This window comes from Eubalaena glacialis, chromosome 14, assembly GCF_028564815.1.
Source record: "Eubalaena glacialis isolate mEubGla1 chromosome 14, mEubGla1.1.hap2.+ XY, whole genome shotgun sequence".
Taxonomy (NCBI): Eukaryota; Metazoa; Chordata; class Mammalia; order Artiodactyla; family Balaenidae; genus Eubalaena; species Eubalaena glacialis.
This window is the reverse complement of record NC_083729.1, coordinates 85,382,858-85,400,152: the sequence shown is the minus strand read 5'-3', so window position 1 is coordinate 85,400,152 and position 17,295 is coordinate 85,382,858. Positions and strand designations below refer to the sequence as shown.

The 17,295-nt window shown below is 39.3% G+C and overlaps 1 protein-coding gene across 1 annotated transcript in view; it reads left to right on the top strand.

Moving 5' to 3' along the window:
• The window catches only part of TMEM131 (transmembrane protein 131), a 190,675-nt gene that overhangs the window by 66,298 nt on the left and 107,082 nt on the right, over positions 1 to 17,295 (top strand). Inside the window, exon 4 of the mRNA XM_061210791.1 lies at positions 7,306 to 7,374. Coding sequence (XP_061066774.1) covers positions 7,306 to 7,374 — 69 coding nt within the window. The remainder of the gene's footprint in view (positions 1 to 7,305; positions 7,375 to 17,295) is intronic.

Below are 17,295 nucleotides of genomic sequence, written 5' to 3'. Positions count from 1 at the left end.
ATGTGGAACTCTCCGTAAGGCTGCTTGAATGTTCCCGTGTCACAGCAGCTGGAGACCCTGGGGCAGGAGATGCAAGAGAGAGCACAGGGAGGAAGCCACAGTGTCTTCTGTAATTGAGTCACACAGTCACTTCCACCATATTTTATTCGTAGGAAGCTACCCCCAAGGAGAGCAGAATTAAGCCCCCACCTCTTGAAGAGAGGCAGATCAGAGAATTTGTGAACATATTTTAAAACTACCGCAGTGCTGGCTGGGCCAGATAGTCAAGACTCCTGCCCTGGTAAAACCTGTGTGCTAATGGGGAAAACAGACAATAAGCCACCAAATAAATGAACAAAATATCAGCTAGAGAAAGGTCTGGGATAGACAAGACTCCATTGCTTCTTTAGATTTGACCATAACGAAGGCCTCTCTGAAATGATGTTTCCGCTTACCTGGTGAAAGTCTTAGGGCAGAGCATTTCAGACAGAGGAACAGCTAGTGCAAAGGTTTGATATTGGGAGCAGTGTTGTTGTTATTATATTATGTTGTTATAAGAGCTGGAAATGTTGGTGTATACAGTTAGGTAAGAAGGATACATGTGTGTATCTGTGTGTGTATGTGTATACACAGTGTCCACAAGAAGAACCAGAGTCTTCTGATCTTTAAGTTTCCTGGTATCTCTAGGATATAAGCCAAAAATACTGGGCTACAGAGTACTTTTCAAATTAAGGTGGTTGAGGTTCTTTAATTGACTGTATAGTTTGCTTTTTGTTAAGTACAACCATTTTGGTTGCCTACAGTTAACCATAAGCATCTAGAAGATTATAGTTAGAGCCAGAACTTGCTAATACCTTAATGGCAGATAAAGTCTGCTCACAATTACAGTTTGTCTAATATCTGTTATAAATTTTGTGAAAAAGTTAAAGGGAATGTTCTTAAGTTGTTTTTTAAGATTCCATTTGGGTTTATACTTAGATTTATTTTCTAGCTCTGGAGCTTTTAGCCGCACATGAAGTGACATATATGCAAAAAACAGTACTACTTTGCATAAATCTTGAAGACTGTAGTAATTTTGATGGTAGACTTAAACCCAACCATATCAAATATTATAATAACTGTGAATGGTTTCAACACCAGTTGTCAGACTATATTAAGGAAAGATCTAAGCATATATTGTCTACAAGAAATGTACTATATTTTTCAATTTATATTTAATTTTTTTATCATTTGTTTTGAAATAACTTTAGAGGATAGATGCAAAAAGAGTACAAAGCCCAATAAAGATGTTAAAAAAAAAAAGAGTACAAAGAATTCCCATATATATCCCATGTATATCTTGACCTAGATTGAGTCCCCATTTAACATTTTACCACATCTGCTTGATCATTCATAATCTCCCTCTCCACCTCTTCTTTCCTTCTTCTCTCTCTCTTCCCTATCTTTCTATATATAGGTATATATATATATGTAATTATTTTTCTGAATTTTTTGAGAATCAGTTGTAGACATGATGCTCTTTTATTTTACCCCTAAAAACTTCAGTGTATAATTCTTATAAATATAGACATTATTTTACAAGCCACAGTAAAATCAGGAAATTAATACCTACATATACTACTTAATCTACAGACCTTATTTTAATTTTGTCAATTGGTCCATTAATGACTTTCACTTTAACAAGTAAAGAAATTCTTGGTCCAAGCTTTTACTTCTCATCCTCACATTTTATTTATTTTTTTATTATTTTTTAAATTTTATTTTATTTTTTGGCTGCGCCGTGGAGCATGCGGGAGCCTAGTTCCCTGACCAGGGATCAAACCCATGCTTCCTGCATTGGGAGCACAGAGTCTTAACCACTGAACCGCCAGGGAAGTCCTTCCCCTCACATTTTAATTCATTGTGTTAAAATTTACACATTTTTTTTTATCGTCCATTCAATAGCAAATTATTGTAATTTATTTTTAATATGTTTGTTTTTTAACTTTTAAACTAGAGTGGTAAGTGAATTATGTACCGTCATCACAATATTAGAGAATCTGAGTTTGACTGTATATTTACCATTACCAGTGAGTTTTACACATACATTCATATGTTTTTTTGATGTCAATTAGCATCCTTTTATTTCTGCTTGAAGAACACCCTTTAGTATTTCTTGTAAGTCGGAAGTGGCTATGGTGAACCCCTTCAACTTTTGTTTGTTCAGTGAAGTCTTTATCTCTCCTTAATTTCTGAATGACAGCTTTGCTGGGTATAGTATTGTTGTTTGACAGTTATTTTCTTTCAATAGTTTGAATGTCATCCCACTCTCTCTTTGCCTACAAAATTTCTGTTGAGCAATCCACCTGTACAGTACCTCCTCCTTATCTGCGGAGCATACATTCCAAACACTACACTATTACTGCAGATAGTACCAAACACTATATATATGTTTTTTCCTATACTGACAGTGGGTCACATATACAGCAAGGGTACAATGGACAAAGGGATGATTCATGTCTCGGGCAGGGCAGAGCAGGACAGCATGAAGTTTCATCATGCTACTCAGAAGGGTGTGCAGTTTAAAATTTATGTATTTTTTATTTCAGGAATTTTTCATTTAATATTTTCAGACCATGGTTGACCGCATGTAACTGAAACTACAGAAAGTGAAACCACAGATGAGGGGGGACTAATGTAGTCTTATGGGGTGGGGAGTGGGGTGTTCCTTGTATGTGATGTGTCACTTCTGCTGCTTTCAGAATTCTCTCTTTGTCTTTGACTTTTGACAGTTTAATCATAATGTGTCTCATTGTAGGCCTTTTCAAGTTCAACCTGTGTGGGGTTCTTTGGGCCTCATAACTCTAGATGTCCACTTATCTCCCCACAACACTGGGGGAGCTAGATGTCCACCGTGGGCTCTCTCTTTCCCATCTGAGAAACTGTAGGCGCTAGGGAGCCCTCTCAGTGCAGCGCTGCACCAGCCTGGTGGAGAGGCGATATGACCAGAGTATAGCCATTTCTCTTACCTTTCTAATACAGTTTTGTTTTTTTATTTTCTTCTTTTTTCCTGCTCTCTGTGGTCCAAGGATGTTCTTGAGCCTCACCCCTGTGTTTTGGGATTTTCACAGTGGTATCTCATCTATGGGTAGTTGTTGGTTGGTCTTCTTGTGAGGGGGACTGAAGTCAAGAATGACCTATGTCACCACCTTGATGATGTCACTCCCCAAAAGACATCATTGATAATAGGAAAAGGAGGGACAGGGAGAAAATATTCACAGTACATACATTTGACAAAGGACATGTATCTAGAATATATAAAGAACTCTTACAACTCAAAATTAAGACAGACATCCCAGTTAAAATACTTTGAACAGACACTTTGCAAAAGAAGATATCTGATTGGACAATAAACAAATGAAAAGATGTTCAACATCATTAGTCCTTAGGGAAATGAAAATTTAAGCTAAAATGTATTTATTGAAAAATATTGATATAGGAGTAATCTGTATCTTTTCTCTTAAGTCGCTATATAGCTGTCTCTAATAAAAGTCATATTGGGGACCATTTTAAACTGTTGGTGACTTTTTAAAAAGTTTTACTTGTTAAAGTGCTTTTATTCCCCTCTTATTTCTGCTTGCAACGCTTATTGTGGATCAAGCTACAAAAGAGTAGTTCCCAAATGTGAGAGTGTACATAAAAGTGCCAGTTTCTGGGCTCCATACTAGATGTAAGGAATCAGATTCAAGAGGTGCGGGGCCCTGGAATCTGCATTTCTACAAGCATCCTAGATGATTAAGATGTAGGTGGACCACAAATCATTCGTTATAAAATATTGGGCCGAAGAGAACCTTTTGTTTAGGTAGTAATTGCCCCTAGGAAAATATTTTAAATTTCACAGTTTAAACAAATTCCCAAAGCTCCAAGAATGTCTTGTATGCTTCATTTGGGAAGGTCTTGTGTGCTTAATTTCGACCTAACAGTTCACCAAGCAACACAGATTTCATGTATCTCTCCAGTTGTTCCCTCGCTTGAAGTCAGAATAGTCCTTATTCATCTCCTTCTCCCCAAATAAACAGTTAATGTTTTAGTGAAAATAAAATATTGTATTGAAAGTTTCAGAAAAAATACAATCACTGCCGAAAGCATAAAATCATGTATTACTTTTATAATGTCTAAGATTCTGTTTCTTTGAAATTGACAAAGGGCACCATTTTTCATATTGCTTCTTCCCCAGTTTATTTTTCAACATTATGGATTTGTAGACATTTGCTTTCTGTTAATAAAGCACTAAACAGTGTCATGGCCATTCTAAATAAACAGTAGCAGCCATTTCAATCAGCTGTAGGTATGTGATAGCTATGTTATTGAATTTTTGGTTTTGTTAAAATAAGATAATACCTATGATAATTTGTGTTGTACCCACCCAAATATTAAATTGGTCCTTAGATATAGCTCTGCTGTTGTTTTGAAAATGTGCATTTATTTATGAGGGAATTATCTGTTATGTATTGTCCCCTCTATCTCATATTCTGTGAGCATCCTGTAAATGTCACGATAACAATTGCTGGACACCACTTCTTTGGAACATTTTATGGGAGGTCTTAGCCCACATAAGGCTTGAAAAAGGAAAACGAGGTCTAAGGATTTAAAAGGAAGAAACAGAATTGTTGTTACTTGCAGGTGATCTGTCTACAGAGACAATCCAAGATAGTGATCATTTTAGCAACACATATAATGGCAGGGGAAAATCTAAGAGAATCTATAGACAGACTGTTAGAATTAACTCACCAAAATGCCTGGGTTTAAGATCAGTACCCCCAAATCAGTAACTTTTTAATATAAAGCAATAACCATGTATATCTATCTGCCTACTTGACATCTCCATCTAGATAAGACATCTCAAGTTTAAATGTCTAAAACAATACTCTTGAATCCCTACCCAACTACCCTTCCCCACTTCCAACCCACTCTTCCATGTCATGACTACGTATCTAGTTTCTCAGGCCAAAATCTTAGAGTTAAGTCATCTTGATGCCTCTCTTCTTTCTCTTACACTCCAAAATCAATCCATCAGCATGATGTCTCTAGCTTCCAAAAATATTCAGAAAAGAGCCACTTCTCACCACCCTCCCTTGCAGTCATCCTGGGCCACAGTGGCTGTCCCCTCCTCTCTGGACAACTGCAGGGCTTTCCTGCTTCACTGTTGGGCTCATGCAGTCTCTTCTTCATACAGCAGCCAGATTTGACCTTTTAAGTGTGTTAGATCATGTTACTTCCTTGCTCAAAACACTGTAGAGGCTTATTGTTACCCTTAGAATAAAATCCAGACTTCTGCAAGGAGACGTGGCCTCTGTACCGCTCTGATCTCAGCTCTGGTCTCCTCCCCCTCCTTCCTGCACTCTGCACTTCAGCCTCCTGGTTCCTCATCATGCCAAGGACATTCCTGCTTTCTTCCTCCAGTTTGCTACCAGTCAGGTCTCAGCCACAGTGTCCCTCCTCAGAGAGACCTTCTCTGTTCCTGCTGTGTTTGATTTGTCTTCATATGTTGGACGTCATCATGTGATGTGTTCTACTTTTGTTTTCCCCATTGGCATGTTAGTGCCGTGAGAACAGGCTCTTTGTTCTCGTGGCCCCAGCCACTAGACAGCCCCTGACGTTCAGTGTATTTGCGTTGAGTGAATGGGGTGTGCACTGCACTTTTTTCCCTTGCCTGGCCACTTTAAACATTTCCACTTGAAATTTGGGGATTAGACTCTCAGTTCTGTGAGAGAAAAAAAACTGTATCTTAATCTCCTTTGTATCTCTAGCATCTAACACAGTCATTGTTTATATATATGTGAATTACTGACTTAGACACATTTACTTTATGCATTACACTTTTTTTTTTCTTGATAGGATGGAGATTTTATGTAAGTTTGAGTTTCACACCATGAAAACTGATGAACTGATCAGTATCTATTGTTTTAAAGGAGCTGAAGAGTATCCTCCTTATAGTATGTCTAAGAAGGGCAGAAATCAAGAGGGAGTAGATTCTGTACCTCTGGCTACATGTGGCAGCTGTCTTGTGAGGAATTGTGCCTTCATTGTCCCAGTGTCTTTAGTTTTGTGCTTTAGTAAAGTATAATCTTACATTTGGTCTTTTCCTTCTCGTGTTTGTCATCTTTAATGTTCAACATATGTAGAAGGATTGTCAAGCAGCACAGAGTAATACTCTTAATTGGTAAGGCCGAAAACACTTTTAAACCTTATTTTTTTAAGCTCAATTATTCCACTGCTCAGACTATTTAATCTTTATTGAATTGAGTTAAATCTAGATCTTCTACATTTTCTGTATGTCCTTGTCTATTTCTGTTGTATTTCCTGTATTTCCTGAATGAAATTACTATATCATGTGAAGCTTGTGCTCTTTTGAATTGCAGAGGTGATGGAAATGAAGTAGTCTCACAAAATGGGTTTTGCTCTTACATCATTTCTTAAAATACAACAGAAAGATAATCTACTGTTTAGAAACTTTAGTGTCTGAATGACTTTCTCCCTCTCTCAATATGTAAACAGATGACTTTAGGTATGTGGACCTCCTCTCCAAGGTTATTTATACTTTGCATCAATGTTAGGTCGTGGTGATGTCTAGGAGGTTTGCTTATTCAGGAATCTGTTTTAGTGAGAAGTTCTAGTATCAAGGGGAATAGTTAGAAATGATACTCAAATATTTAGGCCAAGACATCATAGATCAGTATGTTCCAAACTCTCAGATTAAAAAGATATTTCAGTTCTTGGAAATTTCTATCCCCAAATTGATTTTTGTTTAGTTCTTTGACACTCTAGTTACAATGGGATCATGAGTTTTTGTCTCTATAGATTGCCTTCCAAGAACAAGTAATTATTTATTGTTCATTGTACATGTATTAAAAATCCAAATGAGACAGTTCCCTGGCAGTCCAGTGGTTAGGACTTGGTGCTTTCACTGCGGTGCCCCAGGTTAAATCCCTGGTTGAGGAAATGAGATCCCTTAAGCCACGTGGTGTGGCAAAAAAAAAAATCCAAATGAACATATTAAGGTATATTGTTATCAATTATATCAACCAAATAAATTTCAGTAGTCTGTTTGAGCAGTTTCTGTTTTTGCATACCTTTGAATAGGAAAAACACTCCTTTTTTTTCCCCATTTTTTAAAACAAACGTTTATTGATTTCCTCTAATAAAAAAGTAACGCATATTTCTAATATAAGACTCCACTTTTCTTAAAGAAACTTTATCATGACAAAACTCAAGTGTCTGACTTTGGTTTGGGGAAACGCATATGTTGAAGAATTGCTTCTTAGGCTGTTTTCTTTTTACTTACAGTATATCTCTGTACCGGGGTAATTGCAGACCTATACGATTTGAGCCACCAATGCTGGATTTTCATGAACAGTAAGTTTAAAATTTTCAGACCATAGCAATATTATATATATTTTATGCATGCATTTGTCTTGCCTTTTGCCTGTGTTATCTTGTATGAGATAGTTACATGTTTTAGTCATCAGGAAAGTAAATAATGTTGAATACAGTTTGAAAATGGGAAGTAAGTATCTATTATGAATCTAACGTATAATATTAAATTTTGAAGTTTGAAAAATATCCACATTTTGGCGTCTCTGGTTCAGAGGATCTTATCTTCAGAAGCAGCATTAAACTTAGGGTTACCTTTCTGATTAGCACTTCATTTCCATTTTTATTATTTAACATTTTTCCTTGTGTATGTAGAAGAATATGTTAATTTGTTTGATGTATATGCTTTTAAAGTACAAACTTTTATACATCATCAAATAAATAATATTATCAGCAACCCAGGAGGCCAAACAAAAGCAGATCCTACAGGAAGACAAGGTCCAACCACAGAGTACTTCCTCAAACCATAGTTCTGCTTACCTTCTGCCTCTGGGTCTCAGGTTTTGCACACCTCAGATACACTGAGGGGAAGACAAGTCTTCACCCATATTTGGTTCCAACCCAATTTAGCAGGTAGGTAAAGAGAACATCTTAAATGATATAACTACTAGAGTAATGCCACTCTGGTAAGTTAGCAGAAGAAAAGAAGTTTTTTTAAATTTTTTTGTTGTTTGTCCTTTTTTTCTTTTTATAATTTTTATTGGAGTAAAGTTGATTTACAATGTTGTGTTAGTTTCAGGTGTATAGCAAAGTGAATCAGTTATGCATATACATATATCCACTCTTTTTTAGACTCTTTTCCCATATAGGTCTTTACAAAATATTGAGTAGAGTTCCCTGTGCTATACAGTAGGTCCTTATTAGTTATCTATTTTATATACAGTAGTGTATATATGTCAATCCCAATCTTCCAATGTATCCCTCCCACTCCTTTACCCCGCCGGTGACCATAAGTTTGTTTTCTACATCTGTGACTGTTTCTGTTTTATGAATAAGTTCACTTGTACCATTTTTTTAGATCCCACATATAAGCAATATCATATGATATTTGTCTTTGTCTGACTTCACTCAGTATGACAATCTCCAGATCCATCCATGTTGCAGCAAATGGCATTATTTCATTCTTTTTTATGGCTGAGTAATATTCCATCGTATATATGTACCACATCTTCTTTATGCATACCTCTGTCGATGGATATTTAGGTTGCTTCCATGTCCTGGCTATTGTACATAGTGCTGCAGTGAACATTGGGGTGCATGTATCTTTTTGAATTATGGTTTTCTCTGGATATATGCCCAGGAATGGGATTGCTGGATCATATGTTAGCTCTATTTTTAGTTTTTTAAGGAACCTCCGTAGTGGCTGTACCAATTTACATTCCCACCAACAGTGTAGGAGGGTTTCCTTTTCTCCACACCCTCTCCAGCATTTATTAGAAGAAAAGAATTTAAAAAGGAAGTTGGTAGGGGGAGCTGTATGCAGGTCTATTCTGATTCAATAAATGAAAACTGTAATTTTTTTAATGTTGTCAAAGTTGTAGTTAACCGTTTTCTACTAGTGAAGGCATTAAATTTAAATAATTTCTGTTTAAATATTTCAGGGTATTTTTAAATTTGGAAGTGTATTAATCTTTTGATTTGAAACCAGGTACCTGAAACTGTTCTTCTACACTAAGATGTTAATGTCAAGTTTTCATTTAGTTCTTACGTGTACCACAGTAGGCAGCCTTGCATTCTTTAACATTCTTTAATTAATTCTGTAATAATTTCTTTACAATCTCAAACCTAGAATAATCAAATATATCAGTTATACTTGTACAAAACCATGGTAGAGTAGTCAGCATAAGAAGAGCTATCTGATAACAACTCCATCTTTTCAGGTGTTTACAGAGATCATGGATTTTTGGGGTGGGGCTGCAGAGAGAAGTGTGTGTGCTTCCTTTTGTACGTATAGATGGAATCAGTATTTGCAAGTAGTTGTTATATAAATAGTAAAATTGACTTGTGGGTGTTAGGTTTAAAGACCATAATGTTCAGATAGGAAATACATCACTATTGTTTCTGTCCTATAAAAAGGTTTAGATACGATGTTGAGATGGCAATAACATAGAGTTCTTAATCCAGTCACAGTAATATATCACCCATAGTCTCCTTCTGTCAAATGCAAGATATTTAATGAAACATGGCATGCATTTTGATCTTTAGCAAGAAAGTTCATTATTTTTAAAATAATGATGAGTTCTGTCTCTCTGATGAACTCCAGTCTAGGACTATGGCATGGGCCATGTTTGTGATGACACCATGAGCCTGGGGACAGAGGAGATCAGGGTACAGTAGCAAAACTTTAAGTCTAACGTAGTGAGTATTCTTACTTTGAAAAGCTTAGCAGTAACCATTTTAGAGAGATTGTTTCAAAAGTCACATCCAACGTTTTTCACCTCATTTTTTTTTAAGGGAGTTTTGAAAATTTCATGCATCCCCTGAGATAAAGAAATTTTCAGGTGTGCAAAATATCTGAATCAAAATTGGTAATTCCTGTTCCAAATTATCTGTCCCTCAACGCTTTACATAATGCCCCACCCCCCAAATAGGAGAAATTGAGATAAGGGCAAGCAAAATTCTGGACTGGTAGTTTTAACCTTTTTTGGATCATGGTTTTCTTTAAAAACAGATGAAAGCTATCAGAACCTCTTCCTTCCTTTCCCCAAATGCACACACACACACAGTTGCACATACAAATAACATTTTGCATATAGGTTCAAGGGTTTTATAGCCATCCCCATCAAAGTCCATATCTGGATCCTTAAGCGCTAGTAAAGATTCCTGTTCTAGGCCACAGATTATTAAATCACCACTACAAAATTTACTGCGGTTTTGCCCAGTATGCTAGCAGTACATGTTCACTGTAGTAAACTTAGAAAATGCGTATCAAGAGAAAGAAGTAAAAATTTACCAGTAATCTAACCACCCAGAAACATAAACATTGAACGTCTATCCTTCAAGTCCTTTTTCTGTGTATCTGTATTTATTTATTGAGTTACAAAAATATAACAGTACTTTCTGAACAGAAACTATTTTATAACCTTTTTTTAAAAATTTATTTATTTATGTATTTATTATTGGCTGCATTGGGTCTTCATTGCTGCACACGGGCTTTCTCTAGTTGTGGTGAGCGGGGCCTACTCTTCGTTGTGGTGCGCGGGCTTCTCATTGCAGTGGCTTCTCTTGTTACGGAGCACAGGCTCTAGGCACGCAGGCTTCAGTAGTTGTGGCACGTGGGCTCAGTAGTTGTGGCTTGCGGGCTCTAGAGCACAAGCTCAGTAGTTGTGGCTCGCGGGCTCTAGAGAACAGGCTCAGTAGTTGTGGTGCATGGGCTTAGTTGCTCCGAGACATGTGGGATCTTCCCGGACCAGGGATTGAACCCATGTCCCCTGCATTGGCAGGTAGATTCTTTTTTTTTTTTTTTTTTAACATCTTTATTGGAGTATAATTGCTTTACAGTGTTGTGTTAGTTTCTGCTGTATAACAAAGTGAATCAGCTATACGTATACATATATCCCCATATCCCCTCCCTTTTGCCTCTCCCTCCCACCCTCCCCCTCCCACCCCTCTAGGTGGTCACAAAGCACCAAGCTGATATCCCTGTGCTATGCAGCTGCTTCCCACTAGCTATCTGTTTTACGTTTGGTAGTGTATATATGTCCATGCTACTCTCTCACTTCGTCCCAGCTTACCCTTCCCCCTCCCCGTGTCCTCAAGTCCATTCTCTGCGTTTGCGTCTTTATTCCTGGCAGGTGGATTCTTAACCACGCACCACCGGGGAAGTCCCTAACCTGCTTTCTAAACATACATACTGTGCATTTTTTTTATTCCATAGAATTTTCTGTTACATTATTTTATGGTATCAAAGAACAGCAAATTGTATGGTTATATTTTTTAAATTCATTTATTGTTTTAAACTTTTTGTTCTTACAATCAGTGCTGAAACTAATGCTTTAAGCACAACCATGACTAGTTCCTCAGGAGAGTCCAAAAAAATGGAATTAGGAAGTGAAAGGATATGCAGAATGTAAAACATTTTTAGTTAATATTTAGGCTAGAGAGTAATTAGGTGTCATGTACAAGGAGCACTGATAGGAATCAATGAATTAATCTACAACTGGAGAGGACGATGTGCTGAAGATGTGCGAACAGAGAGGTGCACTCCAGTACAGACGAGGGTTGGGTTATACGATGAAGAAAATCGTTTGAAGCTGAGTGTGAGCTCTTGGTTACAGCACAGAAAAAGGGATAGCGGAGTTAGACTGGACTGTTCCCCAAAGCAGCAAATTTATATGCTGCTGCAAGAGTGGAAACAAAAGGAAAAAAATTTACCCTTAATTTAAACTTTTCTGTGTCCAGCCTGAGAGCACTGAACGGAGTTTGTTTTTATCTCATAAAGGTAGAAGTGGATCTATGGAAGTAGGAGTTGGGAGCAGATGTGAACACATGTATTAGGGTTCAATCAGAGGAACAGATCCAGTCAGATTTGTGTGTGTATGTGTGTGTGTGTCGATATATGTTTATGTGTGGAGTTTTTATAAGGAATTGGCTTATGTAATTGTGGGAGCTGGTTAAGCAAGCCCAAAGTGTACAGGGGCAGGCACTCAGGAAGGGAAAATTGCGAGCAGGCTGGAGCCTCAAGGGCAGGACCTGAATATTGATGTCCACGGGCAGGCACTTGGGGAGGATCCCAAGGAAGCAGGGCAATCTCAGATCCAGCTATTGTTGGGAGTCTCTTAGCTCAGATGATGGCCAAACTCTCTTTGAAAGCTCCAGGCATGTTATACATACTTTAAGAGGCTCCTCTCCAAAAAGAATTTTTCATGGAAGGTTTCATGCAGTCATACAGAAAAATAGAACAGATAGTGAATACATTCTTAAACTAAATTCAATAATTAAAAATTTTGCCATATTCATATTTTTGTTGATTTTTTTAATCATTTGTAGCAGACATAATGACATTTCATTCCTACATTCTGCGTAAGTACAGTACCATTATTGGTATTGTAAGAAAATTAACAGTAATTACAGAGTGCCGTAATCCCTCTGTTTTGGTCAGTGCTGTTGTCGTTTGGTTCTAAGTGATAGAAATCTAACTGAAAGGAGTTGAGCAAAAATAAGGATATACTAGGAGGAATTCCAAGGACTGTAATATATTTGCAGAAAGTTCAGAGTTGCAGTGGGACCTGGGAACGACAGGATGCACGTTATCCAGCACCACTAGGCCTTTCTTCCCCCCCCCACCTCTTATCTCTGCCCCACTTGCTGTTGGCTTCTTCTCTCCCACTGCCCATATCTTTTCCCTACAATGATGAGAGCAAATCTACTGACTGTTCTTCAGACCCGCATTCTCTAGCCTCCCTCCCTCGGGGAATAATAGCTTCTTTTACTTTAGTTGGAAAAAATCTCAGAGCAGTAGAGTCATCACCCTGGCTTAGGTGAGGTGGCTACCTCACCACTCAGATAAGGATGGTGTTTGGTAGTGGACGTGTCTTCCAGGGGGTGTCTCTGTAATTATCAGGGTTTTACCCAGAGAAAGAAAAGTCGTGCAGTGGGCAGTAACTCCAGTTGAAGCCCGTTACAACCTCCCTGGCCCGTTGAACCCCCGATGACCTTCAGTCCTCTGTAAAGCACGCCTTCCCCAGCCTGCCTAGCAGAGGTAGAAACTGCCTTCCTCCCTGCTTCCATGGTGTGGTGTTCACTCCACAGAGCTGGGATGGATCCACACCCAAAATTTGATTTAGATGTCAAGACTGATTCACACACCAAGAAGGGCTGAAAAGATTTATTATCCTCACATAATGAAGCTTTCTGGGGAGAGCAGGGAGGGCTCCCAAGGTCTGAAAAATGGCTTGAGAGAGCAGAGAAAGGAAACTGGCTTGGCTCTTACGCTTAGGGGGTGAGGCTGGGTAGGCTTGCATGGTCTGAACTTCTTAGTAGATCGGAGAGAGAGTGTGCAGGCTTTCCTGTGGGCTTGCCCAGATGTGGGGCATAAGGTGAAGGGACATTGTAGGGCTTGAAAACTGTCAGCAATGAGACATCAAAACTGGAATTGGGTTCTTCATCACACATGACATCCTCTACTAACTTCTGTCAGTGCTGGTTATTGCTCTAATTGTTTCTTTTGACGTCTGCTTCCCTACTAGACCCGACTATCAAGATAAATACACACTATCTTTACATATCTGGCACATATTTCACACTTAACACATGCCGTACATTGTCTTTAAGTCCAGCAAGATTACCTGCTGATTTCTTCTGCTACGGTAAAATTCGTTTTGCATTTTCAAGTGTTTTTGCAGCACTTCATGAAACATTTGCTATACCTTTTCTTCTTGATCCAGCAATGTACTGATTTAATTAATGCCCATGCTGTAAATGTTTCATTAGCTTCATATGTCTAGCAGTAATTTTAGGACTTGAGAAGTAGCCTTAACAGAACACTTCATAATATTTTTTTCCAGAAATTGTAAGTAATCAGAAATCATTGCTCACTGTACCTTGACTTATGCACTGAAGTTTTGCCTTATGTTTTCTGTGAACTACTTCTACTGCTTGTGGTCATTTTTGCTAAACCAGAAGCCATTCTTAATTTTAGAACACCCTTTGCAGTAACTGGAAGAACTTTTGAGTCGGATGAAATTTATCACTCCATGTTGCATTCAGTTGCCAACCAGGATCTCCAAGACGGTTTCCTGTCCTTTAGGAAGGATGCAGCTCTAGTTCCGTGGCTGCTTTCTAAACCGCCGTGGCCTGACTCCTCTCACTACCCTGGCCGTCCCTACCGCCCTGTAGAATGTCTTTGACGTTTGATCAAATTAACTTTCTTGAAAAATAGGCTTTCTTTGTTTACATCCATTTTGTTTAAATTTATTCTTTGATTCTACTTTTTTGCCCCTTCCCTCTCCCTCCCTCTCCCTCTGCCCTTCTTTTCTTTCCCCCCTTCCCCCCTCTCTCTCTCTAGCAGTCAGCCTGGAGCAATCTTGGGCCTGACCACCACCTTCCCCCAACCCCCTGCTTTACTCACCCCCTGCAGTTATTTATGCCAGTGCTGTTAAATATTTTTCTGTTTCCATAACAACTCCTTTTTTCAAACATTTATTGCAGATTTAAAAGATTCTTTGGGTGGGAACTTGTTTTACTGAGTTCTTTGGTTTATATAATTATTAAGTGCAGAAAATCTTGATTTCAAATCTAAAAGTTTAAAACAGAGACTTAATGGCTCTTAAAAAGTGGAAATTGAATAAACTTGCTAAAAATGGAGGTGTTTATTGTCAAGTTCAGTTCATGAGAGGCATTTCTCCCTAATCACTTTTTGGTATTCCAAGAAAATCAAGTAGGCCCTCTTTTCTAAAGGGATGTTTTGTGCTTTTTAGCTTTCCAATTTCTAACTGTTCAACCAACACTCCAGCTCAGCCCTCAGTCTAAAATGTGTTTGAGACGATGGTCAGATTTTGTGGTAATCGAGTGGTCAAAGTACTGCATATTGATTTGGCCCAAATTCCTGCCAGAGGTTGTGTTTAATAGACTGCTGTGTCACTGTCATTCACAAAGTTTGCCTGAGGGCAGCTACTCAGCCATTTCTTCAGCTGTTTCATGGCACTGCATTGTCATCTTTCTGTGGCTAGAAAAATTGCCATTGACCACAAAATTGCACCTTCTTTCCAAGCTGGTCTCTAATTCATGAGTGCTTCTTCCTAATTCTTTTGAGCCTCAGACTCTTGTAAAATATGGACAGTTAGTCAGAAGCTCTGCTCTTGACAACACAGAGAACAGCTGTATATCTCAGCTTGGTTTATCTATAAATAATTCACACTAACCCCCTTGGCCCTCCTTCTGTCTTTGGAGCAGCTGATAATGGAAACAAACTGGACCAGCACTAGCAGGCATTTGAAAATCTTTGTCTTATTTTTAAATCTTACCTGTCTAGCCAAGCACTCACACATGATGCTTATGACCGGCAGGATTCTAAGATGGCCCCCAGATTCCTGGCCCCTAAGGTGCACATACACCTTCTCCCAATTGTATTCAATCAAACACTAATCCATATGTTGCTGTAGAATTTTCAAAGAATTTTGAAAATGTAATTAAGGTCCCAAATCAGTTGACCTTTAAGATAGGGAGGTAATCTGGGCACCTGACTTAATCACACGAGCCCCCTACATCTGGCTGTGGCAATCAGAGACAGAAATGTTGGAGATTTGAAGCATGAGAGGTATTTGATGCAAGGGAGTTTCTTTGTGTTGGTTTTGGAAAGGGCAGGGGCCATATGGCAGGAGACTGAGAACAACCTAAACGTTGCCAGCAACCTGCATGAGCTTAGAAGGGGACTTTGAGCCGTGATGTGTGAGACCGTGAGAAGATACACCAGTCATGCTGTGCCTGGACTTCTACCGTACAGAACTGAGAGATGATACATGGGCATTGCTTTAACCCTCTCGGTTTGTGGTACTTTGTTAGGCAGCATAGAAAACTGATGCACTGCTTATTTATTTACAAGTAAATTTGTATTAGTACTTGAGCATAGTTTTCCATGGTTCAGTGTGACTTCTCTCCTCAGTCTTCCACTTTGTCAAGGGAACTGAGGAGAGGGAGAGACAGGGGAAGCTGTTTGTATGAGGTCTGTAAGCTGGTCCATCCAAGGAGACCTCCCTCTGCTTCCATGGTGTGGGCCACCTGGAACTGCAGGAAGCCTGCTCTGTGTGTGCACGAGTGACTGGAATAGCCTGCTGACGCCTTCCCTCAGTTCTTGTTACTCCAGACTTCTCTCAGCAACGTAAGGAGATGACCCTTCTCCAAGGGTTCATTTCTGGAGGGTGTGGCTTAGGGCCTTTCCTCTTTGATCCCTAGAAGAAAGGGTAAGGCCAGCCTCACCAGCATTGCAAACCAAGCTTTCTGATCCGCCCCTGCTTCCAGGCTCCGAGAACCTCCAGGCTTGTTTCCTTACCACAGAGCCCTCTCCTGTAGCAGGCCATCTTCAGTCCTGTCTTCTTCAAGGATCCCCCAGAGTACCTGTGTGTCTTATACGCTGTCTTCTTTATCTAAACGGAGATTGATTGCACTGGGGTCACGGGAGGAAAAACATTAAGAACAAATTCATAGGGAGGAGAAACACTGGTTGCCCCGTAGCCTGTGGGACATTTGAATTGTGAAAGAGCGTGTTTGTTGAAAAAAGCACATAATCGGTGAACTTACAGGGTGGAAGGATGACATTTTTATTTCTGTGTACTGTTATTCTACTTATATGTGTATAAAGCTTGAGGAAGAAGAGTTTTACCTTCCATATTGTCTTTGTAAAGCTTCTTCCTGCAGCATCATGGCCGTAGTTTGAAGTGCCAGCTGGATCTGTACCTACTTCCCTAATTACTTTATGGTCCCGTGACCCTGCCTGAGATGAATGAGCCTGTTGGTTAAGAGGTCTAGCTCCTGAGAAAGTCTCTACCTGAGCAATAGGAAGTCCACGCACTGGGGGCTCCTGAGGGCACGCAGCCTCCTGCCTCCTAACCCTAAATGCGTTGCTGCAGACCTGCCTCTGGACACCCCTCTGTCCCTTCCTCAGGGCCCAAGCCTTGGCTCACCTTTGGGTTTTTTCCTCATGGCTGAACTGTAAGCCACAGAAAGATTTTGAACCTCGTGACGGCCGGGCTGTAAGCCACGGAGCAGTTTTGGACCAGGTTTTTGCTTCCCTGCAAAGCAGGAAAGTCGTCTGTGGGATCCTGCCTCTCAAGGGCAGTCTGTGGGTACAGCCTCTTAGTGACCGCTAATGCCGCAGAATCACCTGCTCTCAGCTGAGAGACTTTAAGGGAGTTCATCTTCTCTACAGCCTTCCCGCTTCTGGCAAGAGCTGGTGGCATCTGCAGT